Source organism: Coregonus lavaretus (genome assembly GCF_964263955.1).
Source record: "Coregonus lavaretus genome assembly, chromosome: 15".
In the NCBI taxonomy this organism is placed as follows: domain Eukaryota; kingdom Metazoa; phylum Chordata; class Actinopteri; order Salmoniformes; family Salmonidae; genus Coregonus; species Coregonus lavaretus.
Window position 1 is genome coordinate 8,583,793 of NC_140002.1, and position 16,115 is coordinate 8,599,907.

The 16,115-nt window shown below is 43.0% G+C and overlaps 1 protein-coding gene across 1 annotated transcript in view; it reads right to left on the reverse strand.

Annotated features, from left to right (window-relative positions):
• The window catches only part of LOC311142482 (uncharacterized protein), a 43,720-nt gene that overhangs the window by 2,712 nt on the left and 24,893 nt on the right, over positions 1-16,115 (reverse strand). Inside the window, exons 3-10 of the mRNA XM_084178132.1 lie at positions 12,357-12,537; positions 11,683-11,749; positions 3,879-4,188; positions 3,373-3,479; positions 3,142-3,190; positions 2,527-2,557; positions 1,803-1,845; positions 1,453-1,563 (exon numbers count right to left, since the gene is read on the reverse strand). Coding sequence (XP_084034258.1) covers positions 1,453-1,563; positions 1,803-1,845; positions 2,527-2,557; positions 3,142-3,190; positions 3,373-3,479; positions 3,879-4,188; positions 11,683-11,749; positions 12,357-12,537 — 899 coding nt within the window. The remainder of the gene's footprint in view (positions 1-1,452; positions 1,564-1,802; positions 1,846-2,526; positions 2,558-3,141; positions 3,191-3,372; positions 3,480-3,878; positions 4,189-11,682; positions 11,750-12,356; positions 12,538-16,115) is intronic.

The window sequence follows — 16,115 nt, forward strand, 5'->3', positions numbered from 1 at the left end:
CCTTTCACATCTATACCAGTGCCTAGGGTGTATAGAAGGTTGTTTCTGGGCCGTGCCCTGGACTAGGGTGCTGTCATTAGCAGGAGCCGGACAGAAACGCTTAGTCAGAAGACATAGTAAAGACACACACAGCAGGCTCAACGAAAGGCGGCAGCAAAAAACACAATTTACTGAAACCACCTCTTGTGCTTTTCCTGTGATACTTTTTTAAAATCTCAGCAAGACCAAAAAGACAAAAACAGAGAGTACCAAAGACATGGCCTTGAGGATTGCTAGGCCCTAAAGCAGAGTGTTTCCCAATTTTATTTTTCTCCCCAACACTAATTAATTCACTTGATTCAACCAATCAATCATCATCAAGCCTTTGAATAGAATCAGGTGTGTTAGTGCCAGGGCAAAAACAAAGATGTGCAAAGTTCACAGCTATACATAGCATTGTGTTGCTTAAATCGCTTGGCACAACAAGCTGCACAAGAGAACACACAACGCTGTTGGCAGTTCACTCTGGGGTGAAGTTTCCCCTAAGTACAGATCTAGGATCAGCTTCCCACCCCCAATCCTAACCTTAACCATGAGTGGGGAAACTTACCCAAGATCATTGCTAGGAGGAACTTCACCCTACACCTAGTGAGTAGTGCTGAGCGATTAACCAACATTTGGGGTTATTGAACAACTAATTGATTGAATTCCATTTTGTTCGTTTTTTTTCTGTGAGCTCAATGTGCAGTTTCTCTAGAGATAAATTATATCAAGCCTGAACACTGCGATATAGTAGGGAGTTGTAGTTTCCAACAGGCCAATATTTTACATAGTTTAGCTCAGAAAACGTGGCAATTAACTACAATTACCATAATCCATTGCGCGCCCGCTTAAACTTGTCAGGTCTGTGCGGAGTAATACACAGAGACTGAAAGAAGAGAAAACGCGCGATTGAGAGGGATAGAAAGCAGTTGCTTCGCTAACCGGAAAATACATGATCGAAGTGATTGATTGTTGGTATTCAGCAGTCATAAAGTATGCCTTATTTACTTTGAAGAACTACTAAAATAGTAATTTTGTCAGAAAGCATATGCAGCAGCTCTATAGAGATGAGATAATGACTTGGAATAAAGTAATCAAATATTTTATTAAAGTCATGTGAATAAATTATGGTTAATAAGTGATAAGCAGTAATGGGCAGTCACTACCACCATGGGACTTGTATTAATTGTTTTATTCTGTATTGTTACAACATTCAACCCACATAATGCATAGTGCATTTAATGTAAAAAAAGAAGAAAATAAATAGAAAACTGTGATCATTTTTTTCAGAATCGAATCGAAACCAAACCGACCTCAAAAATCACTAATCGCTCAGCACTACTAGTGAGACTGTAGAATAGCTGCAGACAGACGTGGAGTCCCGGCATAAGGGAAAAGGGTAGGGGGGGGGGGGGGGTAGATAGGGGGTACCTGGACACTGGGGTAGACGATGGAGAAGGGGGAATGGGAGGAAGGGCAGAGGTGGTGGGGCTGGGGCTGGGGCTGCTCTCCTGCAGCTGGGTCTTGGTGGTTGAGTTAGTCCTGTTTGACACATGCAAGATTTTCTCTCAAACACACTCTCTCTTTACAGTGCCAGAGAGGTGGGATAAAATAGGGGCAGGGCCGGCTCCACGGGGGGCACAGATGGAATTTGTGCCCGCCCAGTTTTGTCCCTCCATAGTAAACATAGTTATTGTAGCAAATTTCCTGCACCACAGGTATGAGAGACAGCATGTTGGTGTTTATTGTGCTGACATTCAACAGATGGGTGCATTCCCTACCTTGGCATGGTGGCAGATTTCTCCCACGGTCTCCTGAGGGTGTCTGTCATGACAAAAGGAGATCATGAAAATGATGAAACATCAAAATCTATTTTATGTTTATGTAGCTATATTATACTTTATTCAATAAACGGCGAACCAGTGCTTCACAGCTCAAACAAGGATAGAACATTCATATGAGTCAAAGAGATCTGGGTTGTATTCATTAGTGCACACCGTAGCAAAATAAAAGGAAAACGAGGTTCAGGTAGTCCCTCCCTGTTTCGGTGCGTTTTCTTTCATTTGGTGCCTAATGAATACAACCCAGGAAACTACACTAGCTGTCACAAGTTAAATGTATACAAACAAAATACATATAATTTAATGATCAGTGGAGTGTTCCAGAAAACAGGACCATTATTAAGTTAACCAGCTAACTTTGATAAGCAGTCAAATACTGTATCTCTTGATTTTCCAATTATTTTAGAAAGCTAAACTTGGATATGGGTTGTTGGTTGTCGAGTCAATTATACCATGCTAATTTAAAGTCTATATTTCATAAAATGATGATGCTATTTCAGAAACATGAGTGTCATTTTTGAGAAGGAAGTATATATATTCAGCCGACATATTTTTGGAACAGTTAGCGGGCCAACTCATTGATTCTTCTTTCTGGAACAGCTCCCAGGTGCATACTGAGTCAAATACAAAAGGAGTGACTGAAGACTTCAGTGGATCTACTCACCACTTTGGCCTGAGGACTTTGAGGAGTCTTCCTAAAAGAGCAGAGAAACAAAATGACATTGTGTCATCCCTTTACTATGCACATATGTCTTTAACTACAGTGTGACTTGACTTGCAGCTTACACACACACATTCTTAAAGACATGCTCCGGTACTTTGGAGACTAAGACTACTTTTTTAAACCTCCCGCTTTGGGCTGGATGTCTCCATCTCTTCCAATGTCTAGTTCATACATACATAATCTATGAGCAGAATTACTGTTTTACCTCAATTAGCCACGAAATCCCTAGTTTGAAAGTGACTGTTTTGTTGAAGCTGTGCCGTGCCATTTTCCCTACATTTCCCCCCACGTGGGCCAGCCCCCTAGCAATTCGCGTTCCAGCCAATGAGCTTCAGGCTCTTGCATTTGAGTGACAGCTAGCAAGAGTCCTGCCCAGCGTAATCCAATGAAGTTGCAGGGCTGGCCCAAAGGCTCAGTGGACACAGCAGAGACAGAGAGAGAGAGTAATGATGTGGTGCTCATATGTGATGTAGTACGCAATTACCTGAGAATCTCTTTAAGGATTTATGAGAGGAGGATTGTTGTCTCTACAAAGATAATTGACAGGATACTTACATTGCTGGGCTCATCCTTCTTTGCACCTGGATTATCTGACATTTTCTTCCTGCACACGAAGACACACAATGAAGACGAGGTCTAAGCCTCAGCAAATCACACACCCGCACACAGTGATATGATCGTAAACGTCACACACACACTCTCGTCACACACATACACACAACGTTAACACTCATCACACACAGTCGTCCAGCCCCACGTGTAACAAAGACTGAGGCAGAGGCTCACCGACGGGCCAGGATGGCACTCATCTCCCCCATCAGATTTCCTCCCCCACCTCCCCCACCTCCTCCTCCTCCTCCCGATGTAGGAAGTGCCGCCGCACCACTATCCTCCTATGGAGAGAGACGGGCTCTATTTCAATACTTAAAAAATGCACCCTTCTTTCTAGCCTTCCTTGAGGAAATCACTAATCTGACACTAAGATTTGTGAAAGGTGGAAGCCATGTCTTCACCTATATCCACTCACTTAAAGATCAGGGATTACCTCAAGAAAGGTGTTCGACTCACTGAATATACAACATGCATCAACAATGGAATATGGAGTAAAAGGGATGTGTTCCAGGTCTTTTGTGAAGGTGCGCTGCCTGCACAATTCAAATAAGATTTTCTATATTATATTGGCGTGGTTCTTGAGATGTTAAACACTTCTCCAGGCCCTGTCAGATCTGATCATATGCACAGCATGACTGCAATGAAGACGACCTGGAAAACGGCTGTGACACTGGTCTCACCTTGGCGGATTTGCGTAGTTTGGCTCCTGCCAGGGCGGCAGCTAGTCCATCCCCCCCTCCTCCTCCTCCTCCTCCTCCTCCTCCTCCTCCTCCTCCAGGCAGAGGTGGGGCAGGTGGGGCCCCGGACCCAGGTGGTGGTGGGGGGCCAGGTGGGGGTGGGGGGCCAGCAGGTGGGGGGCCTGGAGGTGGAGGCGGGCCTGGGGGAGCCGGGGGGCCACCAGGGGCTGAAGGAGGGGCGGGTGGGGCTGTAGGGGGGATGGCTGCGGCCTGTTTCTCTCTCTCCTGCTGCTCCTGCCTCTGCAGTTCCAGTCTGCGAGGGGAGAGACACAGACAGAGTTCTTTCTATCAGTTAATGTTCACACACACACATACAGATGTAGGATCTTAATTTGAGCCAGTTTGCTACAGCTGGACAAAAATCCTGCAGCAACAGGAAATGTGAATGATTACGTACATTTTTCGTATGGGAAAATCAGGCCTGAAATTTAAAAATGGAAGTTCAGAAGCCTTTTTAAAGCTCAAATACACTTGCAGGAAAGTTCTCCTGCAACAGGATGATCAAATTAAGATCCTACATCTGTATAAACAGGCACACACACAGGTGTGTACACACATACACAAAATGAAAGAGTCATGATCTTTTGCATCTACACACCATACCTCCCATGTACAATGTAATATCACTATTATAACTTAGTGTGTGCTACTGTAGATTAAAGTGTGTTATCCATTTAGCAGACACTTTTATACAAAGCGACTAACATTAGGGAATTGAACCCAGTACCCTGGTGTTGCAAGCGCCCATGCTCTACCAACTAAGCCACACAGAACCTGACTGCGTTAGCGTTAGCGTCAGGGTTAGGTGTCACTGACAGTCATAATAGCCTGACTGCGTTAGCGTCAGGGTTAGGTGTCACTGACAGTCATAATAGCCTGACTGCGTTAGCGTCAGGGTTAGGTGTCACTGACAGTCATAATAGCCTGACTGCGTTAGCGTCAGGGTTAGGTGTCACTGACAGTCATAATAGCCTGACTGCGTTAGCGTCAGGGTTAGGTGTCACTGACAGTCATAATAGCCTGACTGCGTTAGCGTCAGGGTTAGGTGTCACTGACAGTCATAATAGGTGAATTGCAACGAAGACGCAGAACTTGTCATGGAGCCCCGTGTTAGCGCTGGTTTTCTTAAAACTATACTAAGGGGCGATGACATGCACCTGCATGCTAAAATAAGCTTGATTGAAATGAAAAACCCACAAGAATAAACCAGTGATTTAGCTGATCTTACGTTGATACCAGACAGCTGCAACTATTGTTGCCTAAATTCTCTATTTCCACCCCCAATGAGATATCAACCTATCAGGAGAATCTGAAACTTTTAGACTGATGAATGTAAAACACTTATTTTAAGAATATGGGAGTTGTAGGCCTATACATTCATATACTTAATATGTGTGATATATGAAATAAATCTATTAGACTACATTTTCAATTATAAAAAATATAGATTATATAACCCATCACGATTGACTTGTTTTAGTTACACATTCCAAATATGGACAGTGCAGAGATATAGCCCCCTAGGTCTTGATAAGAAATTACTATACTTTTTAACTACAAATTGTAATTAATAGATTACATTAACATGTTTGTTCAGACAGTTGATACCATCTGGTATATCCAATAGGCCACACAATATACAATCCTGTATATTAAAGGAAGTGGAGGACACAAAACATCATCTCAAAGGGTCAATTATACCTGGCTGGCTCATGTCATAGGTTAAGCACTGTTCACCTTTGGTGAGGAGGATTCTCAAGTCTACTGCCTTGAATGGCTATCTTTCAGCTGGCAGATAAGAGTCTCTACTGTTGGTTAAAGGGGTTATATACAGTTGCTACATACCTTTTTTGACTTTTTATTAATATTTTTATTTTATTTATTTATTTATTTTTTTGGGGGGGAATGGATCAGCTTAATATTGCAGATAGATTGTATCTTCTATCAATGTAATTGTCTGCATCACTTCCAATCCCCCATGTTTTTATATATATATATATATATATATATATATATATATATATATATATATATATATATATATATATATATATATATATATATATATATATATATATATATATATATATACATACATACTCCCCTTTATTACTTTTCAACCCCACCATCCTTTCCCTACTTGGAGTAAATTATTTTAACATTTTTTGACTTAATGATATGTTGATTATTGAAGAATATAGCTTACAAGTGCTTCATGAGCGTAGTTCAACTGTTGTACTATATAGCCTACAAACATGGTTAAAACTATAATTTTGGTATCATGAATGGTCAGTCCTGGCATCCATTTCTCGGTCTATGAATTTGAGAGTGGTTACATTTCTCCAGCCCCATCATTCAGCTTTTTACCGAAACATGGGCGGGGAAAACACTTTGTTATTGTTTCAAGTGCTGAATGCCACTGCAAGTCTCTTGGAGTATGTCTCTATGAGCTTGGTACATCTAGCCATTGGGATTTCTGCCCATTCTTCAAGGCAAAACTGCTCCAGCTCCTTCAAGTTGGATGGGTTCCGCCGGTGTACAGCAATCTTTAAGTCATACCACAGATTCTCAATTGGATTGAGGTCTGGGTTTTGACTAGGCTTTTAAGACATTTAAATGTTTCCCCATAAACCACTCGAGTGTTGCTTTAGCAGTATGCTTAGGGTCATTGTCCTGCTGGAAGGTGAACCTCCGTCCCAGTCTCAAATCTCTGGAAGACTGAAACAGGTTTCCCTCAAGAATTTCCCTGTATTTAGCGCCATCCATCATTCCTTCAATTCCGACCAGTTTCCCAGTCCCTGCCAATGAAAAACATCCCCACAGCATGATGCTGCCACCCCCATGCTTCACTGTGGTGTTCTTGGGGTGATGAGAGGTGTTGGGTTTGCACCAGACATAGCGTTTTCCTTGATTGCCAAAAAGCTCAATTTTAGTCTCATCTGACCAGAGTACCTTCTTCCATATGTTTGGGGAGTCTCCCACATGCCTTTTGGCGAACACCAAACGTGTTTGCTTATTTTTTAGGCTTTTTTCTGGCCACTCTTCCATAAATCCCAGCTCTGTGGAGTGTACGGCTTAAAGTGGTCCTATGGACAGATACTCCAATCTCCGCTGTGGTGCTTTGCAGCTCCTTCAGGGTTATCTTTGGTCTCTTTGTTGCCTCTCTGATTAATACCCTCCTTGCCTGGTCCGTGAGTTTTGGTGGGCAGCCCTCTCTTGGCAGGTTTGTTGTGGTGCCATATTCTTTCCATTTTTTAATAATGGATTTAATGGTGCGGCGTGGGATGTTCAACGTTTCAGATATTTTTTTATAACCCAACCCTGATCTGACTTCTCCACAACTTTGTCCCTGAACTGTTTGGAGAGCTCCTTGGTCTTCATGGTGCCGCTTGCTTGGTGGAGCCCCTTGCTTAGTGGTGTTGCAGACTCAGAACAGGTGTATATATACACTGAGATCATGTGACAGATCATGTGACACTTAGATAGCACACAGGTGGACTTTATTTAACTAATTATGTGACTTCTGACGGTAATTGGTTGCACCAGATCTTATTTAGGGGTTTCATAGCAAATTGGGTGAATATATATGCACGCACCACTTTTCCGTTATGTATTTTTTCGAATTTTTTGAATTATTTTCATTTCACTTCACCAATTTGGACTATTTTGTGTATGTCCATTACATGAAATCCAAATAAAAATCCATTTAAATTACAGGCTGTAATGCAACAAAATAGGAAAAAAGCCAAGGGGGATGAATAGTTTTTGTATAGAGCAAAAACTATTCTGGGTGCTGCAGTAAAAGTATTGTAGGGAATACTCAGCAGGGTCTGTAGAAGTCAAATGACACCGCTGGTCCTGCTCACACTGCCCTACCCTATGCTTTGACTTCTTTCTCCTCTCTCTCTCCAGATGAAATCTTGCGACTTGTGACGGCCGGCCGCCCAACAACATGCCCACTTGACCCTATCCCCTCCTCTCTTCTCCAGACCATTTCCGGAGACCTTCTCCCTTACCTCACCTCGCTCATCAACTCATCCTTGACCGCTGGCTATGTCCCTTCCGTCTTCAAGAGAGCGAGAGTTGCACCCCTCCTCAAAAAACCTACATTCGATCCCTCTGATGTCAACAACTACAGACCAGTATCCCTTCTTTCTTTTCTCTCCAAAACTCTTGAACGTGCCGTCTCTAGCCAACTCTCCTGCTATCTTTCTCAGAATTACCTTCTTGATCCAAACCAGTCAGGTTTCAACTCATTCAACTAAGACTGCTCTTCTCTGTGTCACGGAGGCTCTCCGCACTGCTAAAGCTAACTCTCTCTCCTCTGCTCTTATCCTTCTAGACCTATCTGCTGCCTTTGATACTGTGAACCATCAGATCCTCCTCTCCACCCTCTCCGAGTTGGGCATCTCCGGCGCTGCTCACTCTTGGATTGTGTCCTACCTGACAGGTCGCTCCTACCAGGTGGGGTGGCGAGAATCTGTCTCCGCACCACGTGCTCTCACCACTGGTGTCCCCCAGGGCTCAGTTCTAGGCCCTCTCTTATTCTCTCTATACACCAAGTCACTTGACTGTGTCATATCCTCACATGGTCTCTCCTATCATTGCTACGCAGACGACACACAATTCATGTTCTCCTTTCCCCCTTCTAATAACCAGGTGGCGAATCACATCTCTGCATGTCTGGCAGACATATCAGTGTGGATGTCGGATCACCACCTCAAGCTGAACCTCGGCAAGACGGAGCTGCTCTTCCTCCCGGGGAAGGACTGCCCGCTCCATGATCTCGCCATCACGGTTGACAACTCCATTGTGTCCTCCTCCCAGAGTGCAAAGAACCTTGGCGTGACCCTGGACAACACCCTGTCGTTCTCCGCTAACATCAAAGCGGTGACCCGATCCTGCAGGTTCATGCTCTACAACATTCGCAGAGTACGACCCTACCTTACACAGAAAGCGGCACAGGTCCTAATCCAGGCACTTGTCATCTCCCGTCTGGATTACTGCAACTCGCTGTTGGCTGGGCTCCCTGCCTGTGCCATTAAACCCCTACAACTTATCCAGAACGCTGCAGCCCGTCTGGTGTTCAACCTTCCCAAGTTCTCTCATGTCACCCCGCTCCTCCGCACATTCCACTGGCTTCCATTTGAAGCTCGCATCTACTACAAAACTATGGTGCTTGCCTACGGAGCTGTGAGGGGAACGGCACCTCCTTACCTTCAGGCTCTGATCAGACCCTACACCCAAACGAGGGCACTACGTTCATCCACCTCTGGCCTGCTAGCCCCCCTACCTCTACGGAAGCACAGTTCCCGCTCTGCACAGTCAAAGCTATTTGCTGGGAGAAGGACACAACAGAGTTGTCAACTGTGATGGCGAGATCATGGAGCGGGCAGTCCTCAAAAGTAATCCCCTGTTGTGGTTTAAGCATTGCTGTGAACACAGAAAATCAAATGTTGTTGTTGTTCTATTAAGAAAGTTTGAAAGAATTGGGGAAAACCTGAAGAAATTGGGGATATCTGAAACCTGGAAAAACAAAACTGAGAAAATGGAATCTGGGAAAAAAAAAACAGAAGACTGCACTTTAGAGTGTTTGTCATCCTGCAGCACAGCATTTTGGGGGAATTTGAGGTCAGGTCCAATATTGACTATTCACACAAGAGGGAAAGAAGTTGGGCCATCCTAGAAATGTAATATAATATACACAATTTTGCAAATGCTTTTATCCAAAGCGACTTTCAGTCATTCGTGAATACATTTTTACGTTTTGGTGGTCCCGGGAATCGAACCAACTATCCTGGCGTTGCAGTACTCTACCAAGATGCATGACATGGTTAGAAATGTTTTGTGAAGCCTCAATAAAAAAAAATTGTCAGGCCTTTATTAATTTGTCAGGCCTTTATTAAGCGGTGCTTATGCCACCCTTTATATTTTACATAGTGGGTTACATTTGACATTGGTGTTTATGTCACACAGTTATGCCACATTTATGAACCCTTTATAAAGCATGACACACAGTTCTAGATAATTTGTAACTCATTTATGTAGTGTGTATGAAGGCTTTATGAAGGCTTTATGAAGCCTTTATAAACTGCATGTCATTTAAAGCGGGACCCAATTTTGACTTAAATCGGCTTGAAAATTGTAAGGCAACAAAATAGGAAAAATGCCAAGGGGGGTGAATACTTTTGCAAGCCACTGTACCCAAGAAGAATCGAGGCTGTAATTGCTGCCAAAGGTGCTTCAACTAAGTACTGAGTAAAGGGTCTGAATACTTACGTAAATGTGATTTCAGATTTTTATTTTTAATACATTTGCAAACATTTCTAAAAACCTATTTTTGCTTTGTCATGATGGGGTAGTGTGTGTAGATTGATCAGGGGGGAAAAAACGATTTAATCAATTTTAGAATAAGGCTGTAACGTAACATACTTTCCGAATGCACTGTACAGACAGGTTTCGAACACATTTAAATACATTTTAATGGCTTCAACACTATCCATTCAGTAATGACATAAAACGCAACCTCCATGGAATCCATATGGACTGTGTGTGAAAGTACAAATAACTGAAACTCAATTCAACTGTTTAGTTGTGCAAATGCAGGAGAGCTGCAGACAAATTTAAAATGTTTGTGAGAGGTGAGCAAGTTATCTTTATTCCATGATAGAAAGCCATGTCCATGTTTACTCTGTTCATTACATTCCTATCGGTCTGTAATGTTCAGAATTGTAGGCATGTGAACTGATCGGGATGAGTACGTCTACAGTCTAGTTCCTCTAGGAGTCCAATACTCTCTACTCGTTACTAGGATTCTAGGAGACAGCATTCTAGAACTGTATTTCTATACTGAGCAATCATGAGTAAAAACGTTTAGAATAACATTTATCCTAGCATAATTAAAGTATAGAGACTTAAAATAGACAAATGATCTACTAAACAGCAGTCAGATATGCAATAGCCAAGTGCCCTTTCACCCATCTTAGTAAAACAGTAACAAAACAACAACACTTTAAGTACATTCAACTGCCCTCTGCTGACAACACAACAGACCATATGCTGACAACACAACCTCCACATGCACCCAATCTAAAAAGAATCTTAAGCTATCCTAGCTCCAGACACAATACAACACAGCTCTATATCCGTATACACGTGCATAGGCTAGAGTAGTAGCCGTCATCTAGATTTACAGGACCAGCTGGGGATTTTTTGTGGGTTGAGGCAGTAGCCGTTTCCCAGAACACACTATCCCACACATCTTGGTCTCTTTCTCCTGCTGTCTGTCTTACTTTGTTGAGACATGGCTCCGTAATACCCCTTATTAACTACCTACCTAGCTTACGTCCCAAATGGCACCCTCTTCCCGATGGGCCCTGGTCAAAAGTAGTGCACTATATAGGGAATACGGTGCTTTTTGGGACAGACCTTTATAGCTAAATGTGATTACCATTACGGTGATAGTTAGCTAATGTGGCTGAGCCACTGTCTGGAGGAGTACCCGGAAGTGAACGTATTGGTCTGTGTTGTGGTGTGGTGTGTGGGTGCCTAAGGGTCTTTTAGACTTACAAAATGTGTGAAGTTGGAAGGTAGAGTGTGTTTTACTAATAATTGTGCACAACCAATATGAAGATGTGGGTAAGTTGGTATGCAACAGGAACATTATTAACCAGTAGCTATAGAGAGGTTCTCTTTGGTGCTGTACTACTCAGCACCTGAAGAAACCCTAAAATCATGTGAATGGTACCTCCTCTGCTGCTCCAGCTCCTCTGGGGAGGGTCCATTCTGGACAGGGCGAGGGAGAGAGGAGTATCCTGAGGATAGAAACAGACAACGAGTGAGTAATGTGTATTTTAGCGGTCCTGTTTAAATACTTTAAAAAATGCATCCTTCCCTTCTCCTTCTGACAAAATCTATCCAATGGTGTTAGGTAAAAGCTGGAATCCTTAATGGTGAAACAGCCACGTCCGTTTGCGATATTAGAAGAAGTCACTGCAAACAACGAATACTGTTTATCCCCCTAGACATCACTGCAATTTGTTTTATCAGGTTACGCGATGCTCCTCACCTCCGCCTTCTTCAACAAAACCAAAACAATAACAACGGCGGTGGGGTGGACGGTGGTGCTGTTTCCCCTACTGTGGATTCCAGATCACCGATTGCAGCAAGAAAGCAAGAACAAAAAGGAAGCAGGGCCAGAGATTTTCTATTGCAGAAAAAGAAAGAGAGAACCCTGTGTCTCCATCCAGGTGCTAGAAAAGGCAGGCGAGCAACCTTACCTTCTATTTATTTAACATGTACAGTGAATAAACGAAAAACGCGTTTCACGTACAAATTTGTTTTTCGATATATTTTTGGATATCATTTATTTTGTTCCTACCAATGATGTATTATATTTTTGTCCTATATTATGGTTCCTACCCGAGTCGCCGAGAGCACTCAGCACCTCCAGGGCGTGCATCATGCCGTTGGCAAAGAGGGCGGCGTCCTCCTTGCTGCCAAAGTTCAGCCCCCACACCTGCCGGGCGTCCCGCCACTGGTGGAAGTTGGTTGTGGCCTGATTGTACTTCAGACCCTTGACGATTGGACAGTTGATCACCACCTGGGAGTGTCAAGCAGGAAGTAAAAGACAATGAGAAACTATGAGTGGAATTACAGTATGCGTTCACTGAGAGAATGTGTGTGTGTGTGGAATATAGCATGTGTAGGTAAGTAAACACTGGAGAGGGAACCTAGATTGTCTTTATAGCCTTTGTATTTCAAAATTGTTTCCCCCCCTCGTATCCCTTCATGCTCATCTATTGCTATTGCTATTGATTAGATGATGGTGCAATATGTGTACAAATCCACTGGGAGGTGTCAAAACAGCATTATCATTTACTATCCTTAAATCACAGAGACGGCAACAGGTTGTTTATTCCTAATTTGTGGTAACACCATATCCATAGCAGTGGGAAGTAGCAGCACCCCTGATAAATCAATAATAAAAATATATATATATTATTTAAATCCCCTGCAATTAGCGAACTAGGCCTTCATTACTCTTGTATTAGCGGAGAAAATATATATACCCCCTCCCCCCCCACCCCCACCCCCGTTGACAGCACCCCCAACCAAAAACATCTTCCTGCGGCCATGACCATATCACAGTATTTGTGTGCCCCATTCCAACAAGCTCAGTCTCACTTCAGTATTAGACATTCAACCATGTTTTACAAATGTCAAATTTCTAAGTTATTCCAAACGTTTCAGTTATTCTAAATGTTTAAGGTTAAGTTTAGGCATGAACTCCGAATTCTTAAGGTTAGCCATTAACTCTGAATGGTTAAGCTAAGGGGTAATGTTTAGGATAGGCTTAAAACAAAAATATAAAAAATAACTTTCTATCACTAGATTCGAACATGCAACTTTTTGAACCAGAGGCAGATTCTTATGCCCATCTACAGTCGTGGTCAAATGTTTTGAGAATGACACAAATATGAATTTTCACAAAGTCTGCTGCCTCAGTTTTGATGATGGCAATTTGAATATACTCCAGAATGTTATGAAGAGTGATCAGATGAATTGCAATTAATTGCAAAGTCCCTCTTTGCCATGAAAATGAACTTAATCCCCCAAAAAACATTTCCACTGCATTTCAGCCCTGCCACAAAAGGACCAGCTGACATCATGTCAGTGATTCTCTCGTTAACACAGGTGAGAGTGTTGACGAGGACAAGGCTGGAGATCACTCGGTCATGCTGATTGAGTTAGAATAACAGACTGGAAGCTTTAAAAGGAGGGTGGTGCTTGAAATCATTGGTCTTCCTCTGTTAACCATGGTTACCTGCAAGGAAACACGTGCCGTCATCATTGCTTTGCACAAAAAGGGCTTCACAGGCAAGGATATTGCTGCTAGTAAGATTGCACCTAAATCAACCATTTATCGGATCATCAAGAACTTCAAGGAGAGAGGTTCAATTGTTGTGAAGAAGGCTTCAGGGCACCCAAGAAAGTCCAGCAAGCGCCAGGACTGTCTCCTAAAGTTGGGGATCGGGGCACCACCAGTGCAGAGCTTGCTCAGGAATGGCAGCAGGCAGGTGTGAGTGCATCTGCACGCACAGTGAGGCCAAGACTTTCGGAGGATGGCCTGGTGTCAAGAAGGGCAGCGAGGAAGCCACTTCTCTCCAGGGAAAACATCAGGGACAGATTGATATTCTGCAAAAGGTACAGGGATTGGACTGCTGAGGACTGGGGTAAAGTCATTTTCTCTGATGAATCCCCTTTCCGATTGTTTGGGGCATCCGGAAAACACCTTGTCCGGAGAAGACAAGGTGAGCGCTACCATCAGTCCTGTGTCATGCCAACAGCAAAGCATCCTGAGACTATTCATGTGTGGGGTTGCTTCTCAGCCAAGGGAGTGGGCTCACTCACAATTTTGCCTAAGAACACAGCCATGAATAAAGAATGGTACCAACACATCCTCCGTGAGCAACTTCTCCCAACCATCCAAGAACAGTTTGGTGAAAGTGATAACTAAGTGGCTCGGGGAACAAAACATCAACATTTTGGGTCCATGGCCAGGAAACCCCCCAGACCTTAATCCCATTGAGAACTTGTGGTCAATCCTCAAGAGGCGGGTGGACAAACAAAAACCCCCAAATTCTGACAAACTCCAAGCATTGATTATGCAAGAATGGGCTGCCATCAGTCAGGATGTGGCCCAGAAGTTAATTGACAGCATGCCAGGGCGGATTGCAGAGGTCTTGAAAAAGAAGGGTCAACACCGCAAATATTGACTCTTTGCATAAACTTAACGTAATTGTCAATAAAAGCCTTTGACACTTATGGAATGCTTGTAATTATACTTCAGTATACCATAGTAACATCTGACAAAAATATCTGAAGCAGCAAACTTTGTGAAGACCAAGACAGCGCTCACTGTTTCCCCTAGATGCCAGTTTCCACGTCATCTCCCGGCGTTCTCAGACATGGATGGACGTCGAATACTGACTTGTATCATGGCTGACCTGCCTGGCCTCATCTGTGGAATGAGTGAAGCTGAGGTGCATTTGAAAACAGAGCTTTTAGTGAAACTGTGCTTATATGTTAAACTATGCTAGGCTAAGTCTCTCTAGTCACTTGTGCTACTAGTAGTGTGGACCATCCATTGCCCTTTCCAAAGCAATAGCGCTTTTGGAAACTGTGCTTAGATGCTAGGCTAGGATAAGGTAAACTAAAAGTAGCCTCTAGGTTAGGCTAGGCTAAGCTAGGTCTCTCTAGTCTTAGTGTGGGTCCTCCACTACCCTAGTGAGAGAGGAAGGTGTTAGCTCGAGAGCAGAGGTAGTAGCACACAGTAAACAGAAGTGAAGGCGGAGAGAAAGAGGAAGACAGCTGACACATACAACCCACACTATACTAATGAGACTAACCTCAAGGAGCAGAGAGGATGCTTGCTGCATGTTCACAGTCTGCAGCAACAGACAGACTGAAATGACAAAGCCTAACCACCAATCTCCGAGTGTGACAGGGCAAGGAAGAGCCCATGGAACTGGTTCCCATATGGTGTTATAGCACTGATGTACAGCAACACTCACAAGACTTACAGATCAGTCTGTCAAATAATGTTCAAGTCAGTCAGTTAGACTGTCCAAAGAGGTCCCAGACCAGTTGGAAAAATGTTACCCTCCAAGCCCCGCATTGTTGTCTCCTGTGTATGTGTTCATATGCATGTATATGTGTATATATACACACAGCGCATTCGGAAAGTATTCAGACCCCTTGACTTTTTCCACATTTTGTTGTGTTACAACGTGGGATTAAAATTGATTTCATTCTCATTTTTTGTCAACGATCTACACAAAATACTCTAATGTCAAAGTGTAAGAAAAATCCTAACAATTGTAAAACATTCATGAAAAATAAAACTAATATATCTTTTTTGGGGGGGTAGATCAGCTTTAATATTGCAGATAAATTGTAACTTCCATCAATGTAATTGTCTGCATCACTTCCAATCCCCCATATGTTTTTTTCTCATATATATATATATATATACACACACACACACACACACACACACACACACACTTATACACATGCATATAAATACATATACAGTTGAAGTCGGAAGTTTACATGCACTTAGGTTGGAGTCATTAAAACTCGTTTTTCAACCACTCTACATGTTTCTTGTTAATA